The sequence below is a fragment of the Anguilla anguilla genome, chromosome 17 (genome assembly GCF_013347855.1).
Source record: "Anguilla anguilla isolate fAngAng1 chromosome 17, fAngAng1.pri, whole genome shotgun sequence".
Taxonomy (NCBI): domain Eukaryota; kingdom Metazoa; phylum Chordata; class Actinopteri; order Anguilliformes; family Anguillidae; genus Anguilla; species Anguilla anguilla.
In genome coordinates, this window is record NC_049217.1 from 30,761,084 (window position 1) to 30,788,315 (window position 27,232).

Genomic DNA, 27,232 nt, shown 5'->3' on the forward strand with positions numbered 1-27,232 from the left:
TCGGGTCTCATGCAGGGGGCGGGGCACTGTACAGCTGCCACTGGTTCCCTGGCAACCCGAGTCATACAGAATGCAGGCTCCAAGCCCCACCCACTGGTCTCCCTAGCAACTTAAGACATGTGCCAACTCCAAGCCCCACTCACCGATCCCTAGTGACCTCAGACATGTGCCGACTCCAAACCCCGCCCACTCACTGCCCCCGTACTGAGCATGTGCGCGGGTGGTGTGTTCTGTTGCCCTGGCCCACCTCACTTACCCCTGCAGGCTGCGTAAAACAGCCACTAATCTGCCCGTTTCCCGCCCTTTCTGCTGGGTCACACGTCAGGGCTGGCTGACAGTCAGAGGGGCATGCTTTCTCTCTGTTTCTCTTTCTCTCTCTCTTTCTCTCACTCTATCAATCTCTCTCTGACTCTCTATCTCTCTCTGTCCCTGTCAGGAGGCAAGTCAGTCAGGGTCATCTTGGTTACTGCTCCTTTTCATCAGGGGCCAATAGGAACAAGGGTGTTACAATAATGTAAAGAATGGCCAATGAAATGGAGGCTCAGTTTCATGCTGCACCGTGATTGGCCACGTGTAGTTCCGGAACTGTGACTCACACCAGCACGCTGAGTCTCATTGTTCTATAGTGTGCCAGAGCAGCTGCGTGCCATCAGAGAGTCCAGACTGCTGATGTGGCACGCTTCGATGACATCACTTCCTGTCGACATCACTGCTGCATGGCAAAGTCATTAATGTTAAGGTCAAACACCACTGACTGAAAAAGACGGCAGTTCTTTTTTAGACTTTGTTTTTGCAGTTTATCTTTTAAAGTGAACATCTTTTAAAGAGATTAGCAGAGGGGGTTATGGGTAAACCCTTGGTGTTCTGTTTATCTGCAGCCTATGTAAGTTATTTTAATTTATATGTATTTTTTATTATATTGTATATATTGTTTTTTTTTTTGGTTTTATTATTATATAAATGTAGATTTGAAGAGTTTTCCTGTATTAAAATGGAATGCTTTCATACTATTTTTCAAGAAGATTTCAGCCTTTCAGAGCTGTATTCTCGGGTTAAAGCTGACGATAAAATTAAATTCGATTAAAACTGACATTTGAGTTTTTTCTGGGCCTTCTGAGCTTAGGTTAGGTTTCTTCACTCCCCCCCCCCCCCCTGCGCCCCTTAAACAGACAGGGTGTGTGAGCTGTGGTGCTCGCAGTATGTGTTTAATGTGAGTGTGTGTGTGTGTGTGTGTGTGTGTGTGTGTCTGTCTCTGCAGATCAGGGAGGAGCTGAGAGTTAACGGCATCGATGTGTACCCTCAGAAGGAGTTTGATGAGGACGCAGAGGACAGAATGATCAATGAGAAAATACGGGTGAGAGTCTTGTATCCAATAAACACACAGACACATGCACACTCACGCGCGCACACACACACACACTCACATGCACACACACGCACTGACACACGCGCACACACACACACACACACACACACACAAACACACACACACAGCCTTTATTATGACAAAATGCATCCTTATAAGTTCCCACCAGCATATTCACAGGTCATGTTTGATTAATATGTACACATGCATGTACTAATTTGTATAACTGTTTAACATCCATATAATAATGTACAACAGTAGTTTTTTTGGTCAAATCCAATGTTTTCCCACCCCATTCAGGAAATGATCCCGTTCGCCGTGGTGGGGAGCGACCAGGAATATCAGGTCAACGGGAGGAGGATTCTGGGAAGAAAGACAAAATGGGGCACCATAGAAGGTATGCTTACATCACGTGGGTTCCAACCAATCCTGAAGAGCGGGTCCTTATGCTCTCACCTGAGAGCTTCTCCTGGCTTCTTATCCACCTGTCCGTCGGGACAAAAGAATACACCCGCGAATAAAAGGATGAACGGCAGAAAGACTGCACATTTAAGATCGTATCAGGCAACAGCGTGCGCTTTCAGCGCTGTCGATGCTCAGAGGAGTTTAATTTCCTGTTTTGAGTGTGGGCAGAGACTGCAGTGCAGTCACCCAGATGCCGGTTTCACTCCCCGTTTGCGACGCTGACATAATCTATAATTCATACACGCGTACTTCCTCCTGCGGCTATCATGCGTTTGTTACATTAAATATGTCTGGCCTTATCTGTGAAGTTGTGGTTAAATAAATTGAATAACTTTAGTTGGCTGCGATTCCTTATCTCAAGTTGCGAAATCGATCTTAGGTCGCGGTTTGTTCTCACTCTTCGGCCCCGCCCTCTAGTGGAAACACTGGAGAAGTGCAGTTCAGCCATTTTACACAGGGAGATCGACTGATTTATCCTTCTTGATTTAAAAAAAAACATTGAAGCTAGCGGAAACCAACCTGTAATATCCAACAGCTTTGCACTAAGCCCATTGGTTTGTTCTGGATTTTGATCTTACCAAGTTACGGAGAAAGACTTTTGACTATTAAGCTCTGCACTTTCAGCAAAAGGAGTCTGGGATTTTTTTTTTTTTTACATTTTTGAAAAAAATAAAATGCAGATTGCAAGAGTTCAAAGTGACCCCTGTCAGCAGAACAAAATAGAGGGTGGGTGGACATAAGGTTAGAGGAAATTGCAAAATGGCACAAGGACATATTTTTTCTCACAGAGAGTTGTTGAAGCAAAGCGCCGCTTGCCGATAAGACCCTCGAGAGCATGTGGCTCTGTGGCCAGCCTGGTCTTGAAGCTCAGTGGTCTGTAGTTCTACTGTAAGTCTTAATCAGGTATTCCACTGAGTCCAGACATTCTGAAAAAATGACTACCCTCGGTGGGCCCAATAGCCATAAAACAGTTATTTGTTGTTTCTTATCTCAACGAGACTTCCTGGTTAAATAAAGGTGAATAAATTATATGGCAGTTATCAGTGTGAGCATTAATAAGCTCAATAAAATGGCTGTGCAGTGTATTTACACTGTCAAACTGTTATGGTTAAAACTGCAAATGCAATAAGTATTTTTACACGTAGCATCAAATAAAGAAGCAAAAATGATGTTACTGTCTGACTCATTTCCTGCGTTTCCTCTGCAGTTGAAAACATTGGCCACTGTGAGTTTGCCTATTTGCGGGATCTTCTCATTAGGTATGTGAGCTGCCTGCTCATCAGAACACGTGCGTCGTCATGTCTCTGAATGCATTACAGTTCCAAGGGATACTGTCTGTGTGTGTGAGAGAGTGTGTGTGTGTGTGTGTGAGAGAGAGAGTGTGTGTGTGTGTGTGTGAGGGAGAGAGAGAGTGTGTGTGTGTGTGTGTGTGTTTGTGTGTGAGGCAGAGAGAGTATGTGTGTGTGTGTGTGTTTGTGTGTGTGAGAGAGTGTGTGCATGTGTACATGCATGCATGCGTGTGTGTGTGTGTGAGAGAGAGAGAGGGTGTGTGTATGTGTGTGTGAGAGAGAGAGAGAGAGAGTGTGTGTGTGTGTGTGAGAGAGAGAGAGTGTGTGTGTGATGTGTGTGTGTGAGAGAGAGAGTGTGTGTGTTTGTGTGTGAGGGAGAGAGTGTGTGTGTGTTTGTGTGTGTGTGTGTTTGTTTGTGTGTATGTGTGTGTGTGTGTGTGTGAACACCAGCATCCCTCTGCTCATCGCTGGGGCCTGATTGGTTGGTTTGTGTGTCTCTTGTGTCCATCAGAACCCACATGCAGAACATAAAGGACATCACCAGCAGCATCCACTACGAGGTCTACAGGGTGCGGCGCCTGAACGAGAGCAACGCCCAGACCAACGGCGTCCTGGAGCACCACGCGTCCGCCCACGAGATGTAGACACCTGCCCCCCCCCACGCCCCCCCTCCCCTGCCCCACCTCCAGCCCCAAACCCCCCACCCCCAACCCGCCGCCACCCTGGCCGGCCTCAGCGAAACGCCCCCAGTGCTAGTCGGGTTCTCACACCCTCAGCTTGGTCATGTGACCGCGGCCCGGACCCCGTACCACCACTGGCCCGGTCAGCCTCTTTTGAACAAGCGAGCGAATCGCGGGAATCCACGTTCCTGCCCTGCATCTTTGGGCGGTCACCCCCAGCAGCCCCCGTAGCCCAGTCTGAGTTGGCTAAGAGGGGCGGATAGATTAGGTGTGGGTGGGGAGGGAAGGGGGACGGAGAAAGTGGGGGGGGGGGGGGGGGTGACGTCATCACAATATCAGGTCCATTCGCTTGTAGCTGTTAACGCCAGTTTATTTTCCTTTTCTTTTTTTTAAGCAAAATGTGCCTCAGCAAGTTTTACCTTCCCTTTTCCTATGTTTGATAATTTAATTTCTTTTTTTTTTTTTTGAAAGGCCCTTCAGTGTATCATTTACAAACTGTCTTGGACTCTCAGTGCTTTCAGTCGCCAAAAATAAAAGAAAAAAAAGAAAGAGTCAACAGAGTGCCAGAATTCTGACCAATGAAACACCTTGAAGATGAATCATTGGAGGCATTATAGATAGAGAGCAGACCTGGGTCAAATACGTATTTGTTTTGGATTCAAATACTTTTCTACGCTTTACTGATCGTGTCTGGTGTATTGGAACCAATTAAATATTGTTAAAAAGTACAGACCCCACCTGCTGGTCATATTGGCAGTCTCAATTACACCAGGCAAGATCAATAGAGCACAGAAAAGGTTTGTTTTTAAATCCAAAACAAATACATATTTGATCCAGGTCTGACAGAGAGCGACTACACAGGGCTACTTACTGTATCTAGGCTCATATCTGGCTGAACCAGGAAGCTGACCTGGCAGTGGGCCTAGTTGTTAGGATATCACTGCGAAGATGACAGAGAAAGTCTCTGCAAGGACCAGCAGAAGAACATTTAAATAGAACCCCAGGTGGACGGAGTTGAGTTCAGGAAATGACACACCAGTGCCTGACAGTTAAGGGGAGAAACGCCTACTGTAGTGTGAAGCAGTTTTAAAGTAGTTTTATCGTTTGGTTATCTTGTTTGGGTCTTTGTCTCCATTAAATTACTACGCCAGCCGTCTGACCACGTCTTTGACAGCTGCTGTGGAGTTGCTGATAATTATTGTGTAATTAACATTAGCGGTGTTATATTATTACAATTTTGCTGTTTGTTAATTGGGAGAGGAGAGAGGTCAGGAGAACAGAAAGTGTTAATCCTCTCTTCTTGGTGCCTTATGAAATACCAAATAATTGTCCTTTCAGTCCTGAAGAGTGATACATTTATATAGATTGATTTCAAAGAAATGTATTTTACAAAAAACTGCACACACAAAAATACACACAAACACACAGTAGTCATACTGCATACTTAATTCTATTTTATTTATTGCTGCTTGTCCAGAAGTTCATTGTTTGAAATAGACACCCCTGGGCCTTTTTGGGACTTTTTGATTTTGAGAGTTGCAGTGCAGGCTAAGTGACTAAGAGTGTGGCTCAACAGAACCCTCTCACTAATGGTGCGGGTTCTGATCCAAACTCCTCCCCAAGTGGCTGCAGCTGGTATGGCAGCAACTCTTCCCATCGCGCGCGCGAGTATTTTTTAATTCCCAGTGAAATGACATGCACGTTTGGGGCTTATTCAGATATTGGGGACCTTTTGTGTTTATGTTTCCAGTGCTGCATCCGTCAAACAGGGAGTTAACTCGGAACGATTCGCCGCTATGTTTCGCCGCTATGTTTCGCCGCTATGTTCCGCCGCGGTCCTCGGACGTTTTTTTCTCGGGCGTCCTGCGGGGGTGGAAAATGCGGGCTCGGCTTCGCTGGGGGTGGTTGCTGGAGTTACGTACCGCAAGCGTGTAATTTCACACACACAGTCGCCCTTTCAGTTGCCATGCCTACCACGTTCTGCAGGTGGATGTTGGGTTCTGTTTCCGGTTTAAAACTTTTGTGTGTGTGTGTGTGTGCGCGCGTATGTTCTTTGTGTGCACTTTCATCGCCTAATAATGAGCTGCTTTGCTACCACGGCAGGGGCAGTGGCCCATTTGGGGACTCTTATAAATGCAAACAAACAAACATTAAAAAAAAAAAACTTTTCTGAAACTTTGCCGTTTTGCATTCTCTCCACTTCAGAATGGCTTCTGTCATCTCCTACTTCAGGTGGTTGACACACCGGGCCTTGGGGTGCAGCCTCAGGAGAAGTTTTTATTCCACCCAAACCGCCCCCCCCCCAACTACACAACCGTATTAATTATGAGACTTTATAACGAACGCAGGTGACCACGCGCTGGAGGTATTCAGCATTCCAATTTTCAATCTCGGGCTCGGACGTTCAATAGCGGGGGAAAAAACTGCCCAATCAAGTTTGTTTAGAACGGAAAACTGAACTTTTGTGGTACTGCAGGGTCAGCGTTGCCTTACTTCGCACATCAAAGCGTTTTCATTTTGTCTCAGCAATGGTGCGAAATGATGAAGAAATTAGAACTATAAAGCACTTTCTGCCAAATGTCTATATATTCAAAGGTACAGGTGAAAAGTCCACGCTATGCAGAAGAGGCCATCCGTGTTTTTGTTTTGTTTTTTTGCTTTCCATTGCATTTCTGTCTGCGAACAAAAAGAGGAAAATAAAGAGGAAAAAAGCATTTGTTCATCCTGTGATGTATATTCAATGTGTGCCGAACAATTTTTTTTGTACTTGTATGAAATATAGCAGAATTCTCTTTGACATCACGTTATATCAAAGAAATAAAAATCTAAATTTTACAGTGTGTTGCTGTTCTCTTTCTGAACAAATAACCGAAAAGCATTCCTAATGTTGCCTGCAGTGCACGTGCAGTACTCCCAAATTTTGCCCTATTTCATGAGCAGGAATCATTTAATCAACCGATGTATTCTAAAAAATAAATCCAAATAAGGGAGAAAATGGCGGTTTGTGACTCGCGATCATAGGGCTTTGGGTTCAAACCGCAAAAAATTGTCACTGCTGTTGCACTTTCGGCGTTAATTAAAATTCCTACAGCAAATATCCAGCAAGAGCAACGTGAATTCACGAAAGCAGCACTCAGTGCAGTTACACTTCAGGCCTACGCCATTCTTTGAAAAATCTTTCCACAGGACACCAGATGGCAGGTTGGTTCCAATTAGTTTCAATGACTCCATCAATTAAGCTTGTTTGTCAAAGTTAATAGTACTGCACTACAGGTTGATTGCTTAACGAAAAAAAAACATGCTTAAATTTATTTTACCGCTAAAGCACTATTAGCCTACATTTCAGAATCGATTTTTGGAAGGAACGGTGGTATCACGTGATTTGTGCCGGCCCCACATGATGCGGTGTGTTCGCCTACAGTTGGGCGTGAGAAAGAATGGTCGCTCTCTTTAATGGAGTCGAAGTAAAGACCTCAAGACAAGCAAAGAGTAACAGCGAATTGCAACTGATAGGCCAATGGTGAGGTCTGGCGTTTCTGTAAATTCGATTCCACTTTAAATTTTATGCGCAAAATACGTGTGTAAATTGGACAAGTCGCAATCGTTTCTGAGTCTAACTACATTTCTGCAGGCTAAATGTTTGGCAGAAACTGCGTTCCGTTTTTGTGACCGCAGGTAAGATAACACGCCTATGATGCGCTCTCAGACCGAGTATTTTCCCGTTGCAGGCGGGAGGGACTCGCGTCAGGCCGTCTGTGATTCAGCTGGAGAAGTGCATAGCTGAGAGCTTCGTAATGAACCGTATTTACCTGATTTGCAGGTTACGCCGAAGCAGGTCTGTACTCTCGACCCCGTGCAGCCTCGCCGCGGAGTGAAACGTTTCACAAGTGCATCTCACAGTTTCTCCCATTAAAAAATTGCAGTTCACTAGGTTTCTTGGGGCTGAAGTGGGTTGCAGGTTTTCAAAGTGAAAACGTGAGAACTAAAGTGAGATCTAGCCTCCTTGCTGCTCTCCAAGGGCAAGAGAAGTGTAGGGTGGCAGTGTAGCATAATGGGTAAGGAACCTTACCCACCTTAACCCAAAGGTTGCAGGTTCAGTTCCCAGGAAGGACACTGCTGTTGTAACCTTGAACGAGCTGCATAAATGGATGCAATGTAAATAGTACGTAAAAAATTGTGTAAGTCGCTCTGGATAAGGGGTAGACTGGGCACAGAATTGGTTCTGTTCTGGTTGAGCGCACTGCCATCGATTTGAGCTCATTCACAGAATGTGCTAGTTTCCCAGCTCAATGAGGGAACTGGGACCTGCTCCAAATGTGCACCTTTTATGAATGAGTCTGACTTCACACACCACGGAAGGCCAGTGTTACACTAGACTATAGAACTCTGAATTTATTGCACATGTAACAGCAGAAACAAAAACATAGATGTAGATAGAGGGGCAGCCAAAACTGCAGTAATTGACTATGAATATGAAATAAGTTAAAATAACAAGACTAACAAATGTTTTGGTTTTTGTTAAAGTTTCATTTTGTAAAAATGTGCACTTTTTGATTTTTTGTGCAGTGTTCTTTTCTTCTGGACCATTCTAGAAATAGACTGTAATCTTGTCAATAAAATGAGTGTTCCTTGCTCACCTGCCTGTGAAGGTGAGAGACCTGGCTGTGCTGGCTGCAGTTATGCCACTGATTTATGGATTCTCATCCAAGTACGACATTTTTTGGCTCTGACTGCGGTGGAGTTTTACCTGCGTTGAATGGGCTCCTGTGTTCTGTCCTGTGCTGTGCTGTGCTGTGCTGTGCTCTCCCCTCTGCTGTGAAGGTTAGGTGTGCTCACTGCGTTTGCATGCAGGGTGCCTCCCATTGCAGCTGTGCTGACGTCAGTGCAATGTCTGAAGAAAGGAGATGTGTGGAACTCCTTGTTGGAGTGTTTCTGTAAAGCATTATTCTGTTCTGCATCGCCTCCGGTACTTTCCGCTGAGTCGCCAGCCATTCAGTGTTGCCTTGTGCAGTTCCTGCTGAATAAGGCGCCATTTTGGCTCGGCGTGCGTTCTCATAGTGCTCTGCCAGTCAGTCTCAACACACTGGCTAACAGTGGCATGCGTGCGTGTATGTGCGCGTGTGCCTGCCTGCGTGCATGCGTGCGTGTGTATATGTGAGAGTGTGTGTGCGTGTTTGTGTATAGGTGTGTGTGTGTATGTGTGTGTGTGTAGGTGTGCATGCATGTGTGTGTATATGTGAGTGTGTGTGCGTGTTTGTGTATACGTGTGTGTGTGTGCACGTGTGTGAGTATGTGTGTAAGAGAGTGTGTGTGTGTGTGTGTATGCAGGTGAATGCCCTGTTGTGTAGTCAGGCTCATTTCCTTTCTCTTGCCTCCTGTTAGAAGGTGAGGGGGGGAGTGTTCCCCTCCCAAAATGGCGGCCGCCTCTTTCTCGGCTTGGTGTAAACAAACAGACGGCATGCCTCGTCCCTCTCTCCTTTCCTCCATCACTGCAGCTGACTAGCAAGTTAGTGCTGTCCTTAGATTTAGAGATCCCTGTATATTCTCACAGTACTGTCTACTGCCATAGCCTGCAGAGAGAGAGAGAGAGAGAGAGAAAGATTGGGGTTGGGGTTGAGACAGAGCCCCCCCCAACAGACTTTAACGCCCGCCCCAAACCCGCCCCGCTTCTGTATTTGCTGTAATTAAATCAATTGGCCGCTAAGCCTGACCTGCTTTGCTTTCGTCCTGAAGGAGCCAGCAGAGGGCGCTGTTCGGCATAGAGCAGAGCATGGCTCCTCTGTCTGTGGACAAACCTTATGTGCAGTGGGGGTTATTAGTTTTTTCATCATGGGGGGGGGGGTCACAGACTCAGTATGGGGTGGAGGGTCACAGACTCAGTAAGGGGGGGCACGCTATCTCTGACAGTTAAATTAGCCAATGATAATGCGCTTATTTAGGGGTGGCACCGGGAGTGGTCAATCAAATTCCAGAGGTGGGCAAGCAGTTTAAGTGGTCTGTAGTCTAAGCAGCGAGTGCTCTATCGCCTGCTCTGTCATTGGCTGACGTTGAGCAGGACGGTGCAGTAACGGGACACGATTGGCTCTGTCTCTCCAGGGGCTGGTCTGGGGTTAAGTGCGCCCGGGCTTTCTGTGTTCCAGTTTGTTTTTACGCTCCGTCTGTCGCGGCGAGCGCTCGCTGTCCAATCAGCAGCAGCCCTGCTGAGGTCGCCCGGGTGGCCTGCGGTCTGTAAAATCTAGTGCTTTTCATCTCAGGCTTTCATGATGCACTTCCATCATCTTCATCTTGATGTTGCAGCTCTTTACCACATCTCTAGTAAATCACGCCTCTCTTCTAGACTGGCCTGAGGTTTACTGACCGCCTGTGGTCACTGTGTACTTGATGTTGATGGCTTTGGGTAACTGATACTTTGTGAGAACTTGTACCTTATCTGACCTGAGTTTTGCAGTTGTTTCACTATGCAAATTATTGCATGTCGCTTTGATTAAAAGGGTCTGCCTTTTAATAAAATAGCTGGGCTTGCGGGTTTGAGTAGGAAAGAGAACCAATTAAAGTTGTGTTTCAACTTTGATTTTGTGCTCCCTTGTTTGTAGAAAATAAATAAATATTGGTTTGGTGTGCCTACAGACAGCACCACACCGTCTCCGATGAGATCCAATTGAAAAGTTTGATGTATGTTCTTTGTATAAATGTTGTCATAATCATTTAATAATTTTATCTAAATCGTATCCTAGTTTACAGTAGAAAACTACGATGATGGTAAGCTGTTGGTGAAAATGCATTGTCCTAGTCTTATCCCAGAAGTAAGCATACCAATGTGAACATTAACATTAAAACAATATATCTGTATGTTTGGGAGGCTGATTGCAAATGCGATAGAAACATAATAATTCACTGTAAAGGCGCATTGTTCAGGGGCGGGCCCTTTCCTTTGTGATAATTTGCATAGCTATTCTCAGTTTCATTAGAATTTTTCTTTTCAGTGTAGCTGTCAATCATTCACCTGGGGGGCGGGCACAAAGACGAATGCTCCGCCCACAGGGGTGGAGATTTCATAGTGCTGTGTTAATTTGGCTAATCTCTCCCAGAGAATTAGGCATCTGTGAGTCACACAAATCTGACATGGTGGGGGTCGGGGGGGTGGGGGGGGCAGCCTGGGGGGGGCAGCCCGGATGACCCGCGGACTGGGGGGGGAGGGGGGATACAGTGCTTTTACCATCGGTGGCAGAATGACTCATTTGGCACTGAGAGACTGAAAGGTAAAAGAAACTATTAGCCGCTACGAAAAGCCGGAACAATTGGCAGAATGTAAAAAGTCCTTCAGAAGAGCACACCTCAATTCCCCGTCACTCTTCTGATTGGTTATTTATTCCCAAGCGAATGCTCGGCAGTCCTGGGATTCCACACTCCCACGCAAGGGTGCGGTGCGCTGTAAACTGTGGGGACTGCGCGGATGTCTTTTTAAACACCTGTACCGGTTTACTTATTTTATTTACTTATTATTTTGTGTTTTCACTGTACACGTACAGTACAGGCGTGAACATAATCAAAACAATAAATTTTTTTTGTCACTGCTTGGCCCATTGTAAGTAGGTTTTTCAAATAAAGTTCTTATTCTTATATGTTTTTCAAAATTCTAAGGGCACAAATGCTTCCTGCGTGTGAGAAATTCTGCCACTTTACGGAGATTGTGGATACAGCACCAACCCCCCCCCCCCCCCACCCCCAGTCAGCTTATTGTCTTCCCCCCCCCCCCCCCCCACAGATATCAATCTGCCGTCTCCACCCTCAGGAAACAGCCGAGCCGACAGCCCCGCCCAGATAATCTGCGTGATGGCGAACGCTTCGCTAATTAACGGGGAATCGCCTCTCGCTTTAATTAAACGCTGAAATAAAACGCAAATCTGCTAGCGGTATTTTATTTATTTATTTTTATTTTTTGCATTGACACAAGGCGTCTCGCCTGCTCCTCGTGCCCGCCCCTTGTGCCCGCCCCTCGTGCCCGCCCCTCGTGCCCGCTCCTCGTGCCCGCCCCTCGTGCCCGCTCCTCGTGCCCGCTCCTCGTGCCCGCCCCTCGTGCCCGCTCCTCGTGCCCGCTGTCTACTTCCGCCCTCTGCGGCAATGCCTCTCCCGATTTTCTTGTTTCTGTCTCTCTCTCTCTCTCTCTCTTCCTCTCTTCCATCTGTTCATTTTCTTAATTTTTGTTTTTCTTATTTTGCGGCCACCTTATCTGCCCCCCCCCCCCGGCAACGCCCCCTCCCCTCCCCTGCCCCCCCCCCCCCCCATGACAGCCGCCCCGTCTCTCAGCTTCTCCTGGCTGGGTGCCAAGTACTCAGACATGCAGGAGGAGGGGAGGGGAGGGGAGTGGAGGGGAGGAGGAGAGAGGGAGGGGAGGAGAGGGGGAGGAGGCTGCCCGCATATGCAAATTTCCTTCGTCTTGATTAAAAGGCAGCTGCAAATTCAATTAAATTCAGACGGGGGGGGGGGGACAGAGGGACCGTCTCTTTCTTCTGCGTTTCACGGAGACTGAAGTTTTCGAGTCATTTTCTCGGGCCGAGGGGGAGGGGGGTTGCCAACTGGAGGACAAAGGGCTTATTTAGAGGGGACATTTATTTTGGGGGGGGGGGGGTAGTGGGGTTCAGTGACTCCTCGCAGGGGCACAGGGGGTACGGTGGGGTCACAGCGTGCCAGTTTCGGCAAGCGAGCCCCAGAGGGGGTGGATTTATGGCTCTGTGTGTTTGTCGCTCGAGCACGCGTGCTGTCGCATATCTAGAGCAAGAAAGAGAGTGAGCGAGAGGGAAGGGGAGGGAGGGAGAGAGAGAAGGAAAGAGAGAGAGGGTGGGGGAGAGAGAGAGAGAGAGCAAAGACCCTCCCTCAGTTCCTTTGGTGTTATGGTTTCGCTTGAGGCTAATCCATGTGAGTAATTATGCCAATCAGAAACACAAGTGCTCTTACTCTTGTGAGTGAGACTGTGGTGGGCAGTTGTGTGTGTCTACTGTGTGTGTGTGCGCGTGTATATACACGTGTTTGTACTGTGTGTGTGCGCGTGTGTACGTGTGTCTGTACTGTGTGTGTGTGTGTGTGTGTGTGTACGTGTCTGTACTGTGTGTGCGTGTGTGTGTGTGTGTACGTGTGTCTCTACTGTGTGTGTGTGTGTACGTGTGTATGTACTGTGTGTGTGCGTGTGTTGTGTGTATATATGCGTGAGGGCAGAGATTGGTTAAGGGGAAAATTGGAGATGGGGGGCAGGGGTTGGCAGGTTGCAGGCTGATGTTGGGGGCGGGGGTGTAAAGAATGGGGGTGTGTTCCCTGTGGATTAAACGAAATACGCCCCTTATTTTTTCCTGTCTGTACCTTCCTTCGTACCTCCAGGTTCGGGAATTCACAGAATCTCCCGTACATGTGTGATATTCCCTTTCTGCAAATACCAGCAGTTCACAATACCTTCATTATTTCATTATAAAATTTGAAAGATCGTATTTAATTATCAATTTAATTTAATTATCAGTTAAAAAGAGCAAACCCAGGGAAACTGTTTTAAGTGGACTTAACAAGCACACTTTTAACAGTGCAGTTCACTGTTCATATTGGCTGCTCATAGTAATTGTTAATATGAATAGTAAATTGTACTTGTAATAGTCTGTTTACTTGCCTTGTTTTGGAGGGAAAACCTGAGGTGCCCTTCAAGTGTTTTGGAGCGTCCTGTGCGGAAAACAAACATACAGTAAAGGGGGGGCGCTGGGGGTGGTGAGATTTGGAAATGCGTTTTTTTGTTTTGGCATCTGGCTGGTGACGTGCAGGGGGGTGGTGTGATGGTGGTGGGGGTTGGGGTGTAAGACTGTCGGATGGGGACCCAGGGTGGGGGGGGGGGGTGAAAGGAGGAGTGATGGTGCCTGGCTAGGTCTGGTGGAAGGGGCAGTGGGGGAGGGGTGAATGAGACATATTTGGGTCATGTTTTGTGGTTGTTAATCTTAGAGGGTGCAGGGAAGGGTGGAAGTGGAGGTATTGGAACAAAGTGGAGAGAGGGAGAGGAGAGTGAGTGAAGGAAGGAATGAAGAAGCAATGGAGGAAGGGAAAGAGAAAGAGGAGGGAAAAGAGAAGGATTTTTATAAAACTATAAATATATTGATATACTTTTTATATTGAAAAATAAATTTAAAAAAGTACTCCCTTGTGGCCAGTTTGGAATTCATGCCTGATGAACAGGTGTCTGATGTCGCTTTATTTGAGATTATGTGCTAAAATCTGACAGTTATTTTGCAGTTCCAAAGCACGGTTCAGTTATTTTTTTATGATGATTAAATTGCTTACTCACTTTCAAAGGCATTCAAATAACCACCACTACATTTAGTTCCAGTCATTCATGATTGTCCATTAACAAGCAGTTATTTTATTTTGCACTTAATTGTCTGGCATTTGCTGCCACTTCAAAGCAGTGGATGATTTGTTTGTAGTGTTTGCTGCCAGAAAGGTTGAAATTAATTCAGAGATGTGTTTTTTTTTCTTCAAAATGATTTAAACTACGGCATTAATACTGTTCATGTCTGCATTCTATTCACCAGAAGCCCCTCAAATGCTGTTTACTGGAAATATGTAAACATTGAAAAAGTCGATTTTATTAACTGAGACACATGTTTGTTTGGTATTGTGTAAAATAAAATAAAACATAGAGGATGGTATTTGGCATGGCAGGGCATCGAGGGAACAGATCATTTGTTTGTCTCCCCCTGGGTGCTCAATGCTGTCATCCCTTTCCACAGGCACCAGGCACTCTGATCTTACACCGATTATGGCAGTACTCTGGTTATTGAAATGGTCATGTGTAAACGCCTTCATCTGATTGTCTTTATCGGTTTAAGGTCATAATTGGCGTACGCGAGGGACCGACGTGGCAAAGGAGAAGAAATCAGGCTCCCCGTCTCCCGTCATGCACGGTGTGCTGTGAATATTTCCTGACGGCTGACACACCTTTTCAAGTTCATGGTGGGGGCTGTCATCAGTCCCTCTGTTTGAACCGACAGCAACGGTTAAAACATTATGGGGAGCCAGTGCTTCGTCACCATGGGAGGGGGCCAATGAGGTGATGGGGCCAGAGAGTGGAGGACCCTGGGAGTTCCCCTAAATCAGCTGCTCAGGATCTGGAAACAACGTCCAATTTGTCCACTTAAGCACACCGTGATTTCAATTAAACAGGGCGGCAGAAAGGCAGCATCGCCTGAACGCTGCAGAGGGGGGTCCAACGGGGGGTGCGCAGGCGAAGGCACAGCCTGGAGGGCTGATTATTATTCTACCGTAATGAAGCTGAGGGCTGCGGGTTCAAATCCAGCCTGGGGCAAAGCGGAGCGGCACAGCCCAGTGGTACCAGCCTAAAACCCTGTCAGTTTAAATCCAGCTGTACGCTCCAGTTGCATTATACACGATAATTGAAAGCTGAGAGTCTCTCTCACCGTAAGTCACTTTTACAGGATAAAGGCTTCGCTGGAGCATGGAAGCGATGTAACGTAATGCCTGACACCCGCAGCTGTTTGCAGTCGTTTAATTTGGGAGGAGGAGTCCTTCAGCTACTGAGCCGTCTGTAAGCCTGGTTATCACTTAAAAGCCTTTGTCATTCACTGCAGCATGGAAATGTTACTTAGCTGAAAAAACGGAATTCTCACATTTTCAGCAAAATGACTACCGTGCCGGTTCAGGAAATAAATCTTAAGTGAAATGAGCAAATCGGTCTCAATTCATGCAGAGTGTATGGCAAGCCTAAGCTAAAACAAACATTCTCAGGTAGTGATGATGACTCTGCTCAAGTAACACCCGCCCACCCCCCCGCCCCCCAAAAAAAAGAACTCTGGAAACCATCCTGTGCTCATGTCACAGCTTTAACCTCCCACATTTGTTGATCCCGCCCCCGCCCCGCCCCTGCCCCCACCCCCAGCCCCGCTCCCCGGGATAAGAGATTACCATCTGGTGACGTGGAAACCCCCGGAGATCAGGTTGTGACCCAGAACACACAGGTACAGCGCTGTGACCCGATTAAGGAGGATGTGCGGGTTGCACATGCTCTGTGAGCATGTGAAACAAATATGAGAGAGATATGAGAGAGAGAGAGAGAGAGAGAGAGAGATGGATCATTAGAGCAAGACAGAGCATGAGAAATGGTTTGAGAGAGAGAATACAAGAATACAATACAAGACTGAAAATAGGGAGAGAGAGAGAAAGACCATGATAGATTGAGTGTGTGTGTGTGACTGTGTGTGTGTGCAGGCATATGTGTGAGTTTGTGTGCACGTGTGTGTGTGTGTGTGTGTGTGTGCGCGCGCGCACGTGTGTGGGTGTGTGTGTGCACGTGTGAGTTTGTGTGCACGTGTGTGTGTGTTTGTGGTGTCAATGTGTGTGTGTGTGTGTGTGGTGTCAGTGTGTGTGTCTGTGGTGTCAGTGTGTGTGTGTCTGTGGTGTCAGTGTGTTTGTCTGTGGTGTCAGTGTGTGTGTCTGTGGTGTCAGTGTGTTGCCATGGTAATTGGGCACATAATAATAACCTTATTTAAATACCACTTACACTATATGACCAAAAGCATCTGGACACCCCTTGGTCTGGGGCTGTTTTTCACGGTTTGGGCTAGGCCCCTTAGTTCCAGTGAAAGACATTCTAGATGATTCTGTGCTTCCAACTGTGGAAACATTTTGGGGAAGGCCCTTTCCTGTTTCAGCATGACAACACCCCCGGGCACAAAGAAAAGGTCCATATAGAAATGGTTTCGTCGAGAACAGTGTGGAAGAACTGTGGCCAGCACAGAGTCCTGACTTCAACCCCATCCAACACCTTTCGGGATCAATTGGAAAGCCAACTATGAGCCAGGCCTGATAACCCAGTCAGTGCCCGATCTCACTAATGCTCTTCTGGCTAAAGGGAAGACCCCTGCAGCAGTGCTCCAGCATCTGGTGTACAGCCTTCTCAGAAGAGTGGAGGTGGTTATTGCGGAAAAGGGTGGACCAACTCCGTATCATTGCCCATTATTTTGGACAAGATGTTGGATGTCAGGTGTCCACATACTTTTGGCATCACCACCAGCCTGGCTGACTGATGTTGGAATTTAAAATGAGCAGGTGAGGCTGTCTCCCTGTCCAATGTCCTGAAAGACGCGCCGAGGTTTGTGCGACGGCCAGGAGCCGAGACGGCATCCGCGCGACCATTTAAAAACCGTTACTCTGACCCATATTCCAACCGCAGCGCACACAGCGCACGCAGCGCAGGGAACGCCCTGATCGCAGAGTCTCTCCGGAGCGACGCCGGGGCAGACGCCGGGAATACTCGGCTCCGGAAACAGGAAGCTGCGAGAGCAGTAACGGCACAGCGGAATACCGGCGGAGTCGTAAAAGCGAAAAGAAACGCCGATGCGAGAGCAGTTTGAGCGCAGAGGTGCCGTAGCGCCGGTTTTAATTCCCGTTTAATAAACAGCCGCGCGGTGCCGGCTGTGCTTTCCCTCCTTTAACCGCCGGCCGCGTCCGCCTCCTGCCGCTTCCGGGAATTCCGCCCGTTCCCCGGATGAGCAGTAAGGAAGAGAGACGGGCACAGAGAGCCCGTTAGCGACTCTGTTTTGGAGTGAAATTAAAATTCCCGAGTAAAGGGTTCTTCCCTAATAGCGTGCTCCAGTGTTGCAGAAGCCCTTCAGCTGCAGAGGTATATTTGTTTTCTAAATTTATCAAATTAGTTATCAGTTCAAGCATGTTCCTTCTGTACCCTGCAACTCTTGAGTGTTAGTCCCACAAGACTACAGCACAGGAACTCTGTACTTTGCATTAAAGCCTCATATATTGGAAAATAAATTATAACAGCCGTGGAATATGATTTTAATATTTCACTTTAAGCTGTACACAGCATTTTATAAAATATTTTGTAATAGACCTATTGAGCTAATCGCTTTTGGGATTTAAATGCGTTTAAATCATTTTGGCTGGGTTTGATTGGTTTCTTCAGGAGTGGATTTTATTTATCAGTAAATAATCAAACACAATTATTACACATTACGCATGCCCACTCCATCCCAGGCAAAAGCAACAGAGCGCCTATCATTTATTACTACAGGAGCCCGCAGCAGGTTGAATCATTACTGTCATCAGTCTCTTCTCAGTAAGAAATTCAATCATCTCAACATTTTACAGCTTGGGGATGTTGACGCACAAGTGATTGAGTTTAGTTGGACTGACCAACCGCAGTTTACGGTATGGTTTCAAGTTTGTGGGAGAAATCTGTGTTCCACTGCTTCTGGCTCCTCAGGGCTGTTCAACAGCCAGCTCAGGGGTCAAACCTCTGCCACAGATCTACTCCTGGTTCTTACTGTGATGAGGGGGAAGAATATTGTTCATTCACATCATATTTTGTGAGTATGCATTTGTACAGTGTGCGAATATTTTATTTCTCACTTGTTTTCATTAAATTGTGTATTTCAGTAACTACTGTACATATGATTTAACTTATTTCATAAGACGTGGTAGGCATTGTGAATTACACAAAATTGTTAAGTTTGTAGGAGAAAATGCTGTCATTACATTATAGATGATCAGTGCAATTAATAAGAAATCGTTGCAATATTTCATTAGCATCAGACAGCACTTCAGATTCAGTGTTTAGAAATAAGTTTTAAAAAAGAGAAGACAATATTTTGCAAGCGTGCTGCCAACACGACATCATGATTAATAAAATTAGTTGTAAACGGGGGGGGGAGGGGGGCAGGAATCCCAGGACAACAAACCATACCCTGTAAACACGTGCAGCTGACACGTCCTCCTGATTAATGAAATAAAGGGCGTAAATGGCAGGAGCAGAACGGATGAGTGTGGCGGGTTGGTTTGTGCTGACGGCCCTCACTCCAGACCCTGTGAAGCTGTGTGTAATTAGCCGCCATTAAGGCCCAGATTGAGGTGCCTGTTACCGAGCGCTCAGCAGGCTGAATGGGGTGAAGACGGGGGTTTGTGCGATCTGGCAGCCGGAGAGCCTGATTGGGTACTGTAAAAACCAGGTTGCCGTAGGAACCTGTTTACACAGTGTACCTGCACTCGCTCTGGAGTTCATGAAACCTGAGTCTTCTGTCACTATGGTAACCACTGATTCCCCCTCTGATCACCTCATAACACACACCACACACATACACTCCACACATACGCACACAGACCTACACACCACACGAGCACACACATAGACCTACCCACGCGCACACACACACACACACACACACACCTACACACACACACAGACCTAGACACGCCACACACACACGTGCGCACACACACACACACACCTACACACATACGCGCACACACACTTTTCAGGCTTCCTTTGGTTGACCTTGCTGGGGTCGTGAATACTCCATCATACCTGAGAGTACCTGCCCTACAGTCAGAAGTATCACCTGATGTCAGAGGAGGTACCCGGGTGTCAGATTCGGGGGTGGGCTGTGGACTCCAGGGCTGATTGATGTGCCTTTGAAACCCGGTAGTGAATAAATTACACCTGTCTGGCCACAGCATGACCTGGGTCTAGAGCAGCCTATTATTTTTAACAAGGTGATCTTTTCCTGAATTTTTTTTTTTTCTCTGTCATTATTAATTTTTGGGGGTGTCTCTGGGTCTCTGTGTCATCCCTGAGCTTGTGAATGAAAGGGCAGTGATTAATTGGGCTTATTAGAGACCCTTATTCTCTTCATCAGAGAGAGCTTCTCTGTCCCCACAAGACCACTTACGGGAGTGTCTGAGTGGGGGAATTATGGGGACGCACTTCAGTCTCCTAAGTGCCTATCTGAATGTCCACTGAAACAATTAGTTGGTAACATCTGTTGCCTTATCCTTACAAAAAAAATCAATCATGTGAAATTTTCTTTTTTGTGTGTGTGAAAATCACAATTTCACATGTGAATTTAACATTTTTTACATGTCCTGTAAATTTAAATATCCACCAGTGAAGAGAAAATGTCACATGTGAACTGGACATTTTCACCAGTGTGATTGGATTTTTCCACATGTGAAAAGAAAATAGGTCACATGACTTCATGTGAAATTAGCATCCTCACATGTGATTGACCTTTTTCACATAACATGTGACTTGACATAGCATATGTCATTTCCTGCATTGGAATGGTGTACCATATTTAATGGTGCATATTTAAATAATTTTACAGTGAGATATTAGGAGCATTGCATGTTGTCTGTCGTCTTTTCCAATGCGAAAGCTGTAGTATTACTGTAATCATTTGCGTACATACTGCAGCTAATTTTACTGAAAGATTGTGGTTACGTGTTTCTTTTAAAACATCTGGTTAGATGATTTTTTATTTTATTTTTAAAGGCGGCTCCTCTGTACGCAAACCCTGTTCCTCTCTGCCTGCAGCAGCAGGGCAGGTGGCGGTTTTGGCGGTGGTGACGGCGTTGCCGGCGGTGTTTCTTTGAAAGATAAAATGTCGAGCGAATCGCGCGTGCGACGCGGAGGAAGGCGGAGGAGCCCGTCCCGTCGCCCGGCTGGTCTCGCCTCAGCTCGCCCGCCCCGATGGGGAGAGATTTTAATATCTTAAATCAGCGGCTCTGTATTGAAAGTGTCACCTAATTGAGAATGATTTAGGACGGTCCCCGTCGCCTGGCGGTGGCGTGTAAATCCCGCTGCTGACAGCCCTCTCCTCGCTGCCCCCCCCCCCCCCCCCCGTCTCCCCGCTCTCCGTCTCCCTGCTCATGACTCATTTGCATAGGGAGCCGTGGTGGAGGTTATAAACCATGCAAATGATGTGCTGCCTTGGTGTGGTTTCTCCCGTCCCCCTCCCACCCCCACCCCGTCCCTCTCCCACCCCCACCCCTGCCCACTCACCCCCACCGCCCCTCCCCAGGGAAATGCACGCTGCTTTTGTCCAAAGTGGAGATTTCTCTCTTCAGAGCTATTTCGTGGACCCTCTATCTCCCCCCCCACGTTGCACCATGTCTGCCAGGAAAGAGGGGGCACGGGCTCCCCAAAGGGGGGAGTCCCAGGGGTCCTCCCACAGTCCAAAGACATGCCGGTTAGGTTCATTGGAGAGTCTAAATTGTCCCTACATATTAGTGTGTGAGTGTATGAGTGGTGTGTGTGTGCCCTGTGATGGACTGGCATCCTGTCCAGGGATATTAGATAATGGATGGATGAATGGATGGATGGATGGCTATTTCGCTTATTTTCCCTATTCCATAAATGGCACATTTTAAACTTTTAAATTAAACAACCGTGTCTGTTTACACATCCTAGGTAAAGCAGTGATCATTGCAAAGATGCAAAGTTTTTTACTAAACGGCTTTCTCATATAGATCGGCGGTATAATGGCATGTCCATGTATAGACGAGCTTCCATTCGATCAGCCCAGGATGCTGGTGGTTCTGTCACTGTGTGGGTGCACATGGGCAGGTAAAGGTCAGCATCAGTCCTTACCCAACGGTGCTGAGTAATAGTCTTCACTTTGTGCTCAAGCACGTCTTTCCTGTAACAGTTCCACCCGCCCAGGGGCTTGCTGTGCGTAACTCTGACGCCATCCGTGCGCTGACCCACTTACCCTGCGGATGTGCGCCCGGCCAGGCGGCAGTCTTAGGCATGTTGTGCAGTGGCGCCTGAGACCGCATTTTAACCCTTTTAAGTGTGAGGTCACAAATGAGCGATTATAACGTTCTTAACTGAACATTCTAATGCTGATGATGTCACAATCACCGCCGGTAATTGAGAGAAATGGGGTTCTGGAACACTGACTTGGAATTTTGAAAAAACAAAACAAAAAAAACATTCCAGAATGCCTACTCTTTTTAAATGGGTTTTAAATTATCCATCAGCTGTGTGTGATGTGATTGGCGGGCTCCTAGAGGTGCTATGCTAACACCTCACCCTTGCCCACCTTCTTCATATATCTGATTGAAATAACACCCCAGAGCTTCTCCACCCTAGCTCCCCAGTGGTGGAACGACCTCTCCATTCCTCTATGAACGACTCAGTCACTGCCTATTTGCCTCCGTGGCCTGTAGACGGATCTCTTCAGGCTGTACCTTCACTAACTCTAACGTGACTCCTCTGCAGGGTTACTCCCAATCTGCTATCACTCTCTTGTATCTTGATCTTCTAGCACTTTCATGTAGCGCTTGTATCTTCATCTTGATGTTGTAACTCTTTACCATATCTCTTGTAATCATTCCTCACATCTAGTTCATGACTTGCCGTAACTTTACTGACTTTACCCATGCTCACTGTGTGAACTAGACTTGATGTTCATGGCTATGGGTAACCGATACTTTATGAGAACTGTACGTTACTCGACCTGTGTTCCGTAGTTGTTCCAATGCCCTTCGTTTTGGACTTTGGTATGTAGGACAGTTTGGATAAATGCATCTGCCAAATAAAATGCAATGTAACAATACACACATAAGACTGGGCTTTCTCTCACTTTGGTTATTGGCCATTTGAGGGTCAGACGTCTGGCTGAGCATTGAAACTGGCGGGCAATGCAAGATTCTCAATCCATATTTGCTGTAAACGGCTCCACTGAACGCCACTATAAATCTATAGCCCACAGCCGTATATTCGCACAGACGCTACCGCCTTTCCCGCAATATGCCAGGCAGATGGTGCGTATTGTACAAACCCCAGCGTTTATGATAATATCAATAAAAAAGTAATCAAATCTGTAAAAACGTTATATAGTTAATGTTCGCCCAGTATTCTCCGCTAAAAGCCCACCTCATCAAACTGCAAATTAGTCGCAGCCATAACTTTATTACTGCCCTGACTTGCCGACGAACGCCCATAAATAATTCACGGGGAGCGCTGCTGATTTAATTCCGCGAGGATGGAACGCGGCTCGCGCGGCCGCTTTATGAAATAGGAAGAGTCTAACGGCTTTCGCTGGCAAGCGGCCCGCAGTAACGCGCAACTGCTGTCTCTCCGCAGCCACGCTTTCCCCCGTAGTCAGGTGGTGCTCCGCGAAGTGGTCTCACCTGCCACATCAATCATCCTCTGCGCTCTGTCTGCGCTGGAAGCTCCTGCGTCTCGCGCGGTGGCTGTTTCCCCACGAGCGTTATTTCTCTCGCCGAGGGCCAGTTGTCACAGTGCTACCTGCTGCTGATCACACACTGGGTTTAATTATTACACTGTGCTTAACATCCCATCAGCAGCCGGAAATGTAAATCTTCACGCTTTTAACCGACGCAAGAGGATGAGGATGTTGTCTGCGGACTCCGTCCGTACAGGGCAAAGAATCCAAACCGATTCCTCCATCGCTTGCATAGCGTGCTGCCCTACTCCCAGTGGATTTCCGTGTCCTCGTGGTTTTTATTTGCAGTTATAGACGTGTCATGCTTAGCGTTGTCATTATCCCGTACGTTGATTCAGTATCCATATATTGTATGCTACAGTAGTCCTTGGAAAAAAAGTATTCAGGGCCTTGACCAAATTAAAAATTTTACTGAATGACTTTCATAATGATACCTTGAAACTTTGTTCTGTGTGATATTTTATTTAAAAACACTGAAACACCATTGATTGAACTCTGCATGTAGATTATGCAACTGTGTGTGTCTGTGTGTTTGTGTGCACTGTGCACTATACCAGGAGAGCAGAGGTATGGTACAATGGCCAAAATGTGTCCCCCTCTTGTGTTAAAAATCAAATCTGCATGCTGTTGGTAAAATGTTGATGTAAAGTCTGCACTGCTGTATATGTTCCCTGTGAAAAGCTTCAGATCCACCTTGTTATACAAACCTAAGGAATGGCTGCCTGGAAAAAAAAAACAAAAAAACAGGGTGGCAGTTTTATTCATCGAATATTTTGTGAACATTCGAGTAATATGCACAAGCAGAGACTGAACAAAGGGCCTCATTCAAGCTAGAAATGTCGCTGTGGGTGGATTCAAAGGCCACGTAGCTCTGTGTTCAATATCACACATACTTAGCAGTGAAAAAGCCGTCTGCAGGCTTTTGCACTGAGTCACTGTGAATCTCTCCCTCTATGTCAAGGGTGTGCTCTCCCTATACTGTTAATGTACAGGTTTTAGAATGTGTTGCTGTTATTAAGTAATAATTAACATTTGCACAAAAGTGCTTATGAAAGCATTAATAACTGTATTATACATTCTTAAAAATGTTTTATTTCTATTCAAACATTAATAGATATTGTACTAGTAAACATGGCAAGAAACACAACTACAGAGCTATGAACACACAGACGCACACGCACACACACAGGCACATATACGCGTTCATGCACATGCACACACACACACACACACTAATACACACACGCACACTCATGCACGCTCATGCACACTTACACACTCTTACTCACGCGGACACGCACACACACACACGCACACACATGCACGCTCATGCACACTTACACACACACACACACACATGCATGCTCATGCACACTTACACACATACTTACTCACACGCATACACACACACACACAGACTCTCACTCTCTCTCTCTCACTCACACACACACACACACACACACGCTCAGCATGCAGGCTGGGGATGGGAGTATCCCCTTGGCGTTATTTTAAAGCCTTATTTCAGTAATTGCAGATTGAAAGGCAGATTTTGATGTGTTTTGTTGAGAAGGGTAAGATTTGCATGCATGAAGTGATTGAAACATCCCTTTGAGAGCAGAGTTAGAGCCGGAGACGGATCCTTGGTTTAGCCACGGGGGGGAGGGGTGTCACTGACTGCCACTCTCCCCCAAATCACATATCAAATGTTTATTCTATGTTTAACAGCTGTAATGGGTCACACACGCGCACACACACACACACGCACACACACACACACACGCGCACACACACACACACACACACATGCACACACACGCGCGCACACACACACACACACACACACACGCACACACACACACAGACACGTGCACACACACACACACACGCACACACGTGCACACACACACACACACACACTCACACACACACGTTGCGTACGCTGATAAGTAAGTGTAGACGCTTCACTCGTCAGACAAACGCAGGGAAGCCGTTAGCCGTTAGCCGTTAGCAGCGCGTGTGAAAGCCCATCCGCGGCCAGTGCTTTTCAGCCGAGGCGCTAATGAGCCGCTCGGGCGGCTCGGACGGGGAGTGCTTAATCTGAGAGCCGCGATTGGCCGGTGATTTATTAGCCACCCCGGACGCCAAGGGCTCTGCAGGTGAACAGGAGCGGGGGGCCGAGGGTGACCTGTCACTCTTGACCTGTGGGGCGGGGCCTCAGAGCGGATGCCAAGTCCACTGTCGCCAGGCAACAAAAAAACCACCAAGCTCCCCCGCACCCCCGTCCTCCCCCCCCACCCCCTCCCGTCAGGGTGGGGCTGTTCCTCCGGCCTTTAATTAGGCCTGACCTTCTCCACCTTCTCCACTGCCACTCAACTGCCACTCTTACTGCCACCCTAACTGCCACTCAACTGCCACCCTTACTGCCACCCTAACTGCCACTCTTACTGCCAGCCTAACTGCCACTCAACTGCCACTCAACTGCCACTCTTACTGCCACCCTAACTGCCACTCTTACTGCCAGCCTAACTGCCACTCAACTGCCACTCTTAACTGCCACCCTTTACCTCATGAAGCCGCCGCTGTAACTGTGCCCGTGAAAGTGTGGGCTTAATTTACTCTTAGTGCACCATTTTTTTGAAGTACAGCTGTGAGTTTCACTTGTGTGTGTGTATGTGTGTTAGTGAGAGCGTGTGTGTGTGTTTGCACGCGTGTGTGTGTGTGTTAGTGAGAGTGTGTGTATGTGTTTCTTTTTGTCTAAAAATAGCCGCAGAACTTGCAGCAGAATGGTGGTATGGCAGCAGTGTGGCGGTAAGGCAGCAGTATGGCGGTATGGCAGCGGTATGGCGGTATGGCAGCAGAATGGCGGTAAGGCAGCAGTATGGCGGTATGGCAGCAGAATGGCAGTATGACAGCAGAATGGCGGTATGGCAGCAGTATGGCGGTATGGCAGCAGTATGGCAGCAGAAGTATGGCGGTAAGGCAGCAGAATGGCGGTAAGGCAGCAGAATGGCGGTATGGCAGCAGAATGGCGGTATGGCAGCAGTATGGCGGTAAGGCAGCAGTATGGCGGTAAGGCAGCAGAATGGCGGTATGGCAGCAGAATGGCGGTAAGGCAGCAGAATGGCGGTAAGGCAGCAGTATGGCGGTAAGGCAGCAGTATGGCGGTATGGCAGCAGTATGGCTGTAAGGCCCTGTTGGGAGTGTGTGTGGCGCATGCTTAATTAAGCGGCTGAACACAGTGGAGAGGTGCGGGACCCGACCGCAGGGCGGGGGGAGGGGGGGGGAAGAGGGGTGGGGCGGCTGATTAGGCTGATTAAAGCTGAGCTGCCACCGCGCAGCGGGGGGGGTGGGGGGGGGGAGAGTATACGGGAGATAAATGATGACAGCGGCCAGCTGCAGTGAGGGAGTGCGAATGGAAGAATGTAGAATGCGGAGTCTTCTGGAAGGGGGTGGATTGGACGGTGGTCATTTCACACTGTGTTCACTGAAGATGAAATGAGGAAACGTTTTCTATTTTGCTTGTCATGCAAATGGATGGATGATGTAAAATGGGGTCGGGGGGGTGTACAGTCGTGATGTCCCCTTACTCATAAGTAGAACAGGGAGGCGCCCCCCCCCCCCCCCCCCCAGAGCCGGAGCTGGAGCCAGCAGCCAGTAGCGGTTTTCAGTTCATTTCCCATTGGCCTGGCTTTGTTGGTTTTTGCCAACATACTGCCACTGGTGGTAGAAGTGACCTGGCGGGTGTCTTATCCTTGGCTTCCTGTGGGAAGTGAGACAGAAAATCCGGAATCTGGGAACATGGATCCGGCGGTGAGGTCGCTCACTACCAGAGCAGGGTCATGAGGGTGTAATCCCTCCCACTGCCAGACCTGGTGCCCACGCCCATAGGCCAGGGGAACTGTCAATCACTGACCGACATCAAACTTGTCAACACAAGGTACACCGTGATTGGCTCAGATCAGTGGGCGAGGCGACTCTTCCTGTTTTGGGGCGGACAAGGACACCTTTCTCCCATCGCCATAGCTACAGGCGTGCAGAGAGAGAGGCCTTGCGGCTGGTCCCCTGCTGTTTGGCTAACGCTTCACGCGACATTTACATAACGTGCTTAAATAGCGGCTTTTCTTCCGGATGCATCCGGAGGGTCCGTCTCCCAGCTGTGCCCACAGCAGAGGCTCCACGGTCTCTCGGCTCGGACACGACGGACCTGGCTGATTTAATTACCTTCGCCGTGGGTCTCCCTCATCGCTAAGTACTCTCAGGCTTTTCCGCAGCCACCTGCCTCTATTAACTAAGCGACAATTTACGGGCTCTGTTTGGCATTTACGGCGGTGCAGGCACGTCCTCCCTGTATATCACCGTGCTGTAAATGCAGTTTATCACCACGCACGTGTGCGGGTGCTA

At 47.6% G+C, this 27,232-nt stretch overlaps 1 protein-coding gene and 1 long non-coding RNA gene across 7 annotated transcripts in view; both read left to right on the forward strand.

Moving 5' to 3' along the window:
* LOC118216618 (septin-9-like) overlaps nt 1-3,805 on the forward strand; it is an 81,142-nt gene extending 77,337 nt beyond the window's left edge. For 3 of the 6 annotated variants that reach the window (XM_035397962.1, XM_035397964.1, XM_035397963.1), the window contains 4 exons: nt 1,259-1,354; nt 1,667-1,763; nt 3,039-3,090; nt 3,632-3,805. In XM_035397962.1, the coding sequence (XP_035253853.1) occupies nt 1,259-1,354; nt 1,667-1,763; nt 3,039-3,090; nt 3,632-3,764 (378 nt within the window). In that variant the 3' untranslated portion in view covers nt 3,765-3,805. The remainder of the gene's footprint in view (nt 1-1,258; nt 1,355-1,666; nt 1,764-3,038; nt 3,091-3,631) is intronic. The other 3 variants (XM_035397965.1, XM_035397967.1, XM_035397966.1) reach the window with 2 other exon arrangements.
* A 3,311-nt stretch (nt 3,806-7,116) lies between these two features.
* Nucleotides 7,117-15,494, forward strand: LOC118216629. Its single transcript, XR_004763045.1, has 3 exons — nt 7,117-7,320; nt 7,529-7,635; nt 14,660-15,494. It is a non-coding gene; the product is annotated as an uncharacterized LOC118216629 (long non-coding RNA).
* The last annotated feature ends 11,738 nt before the right edge of the window (nt 15,495-27,232 follow it).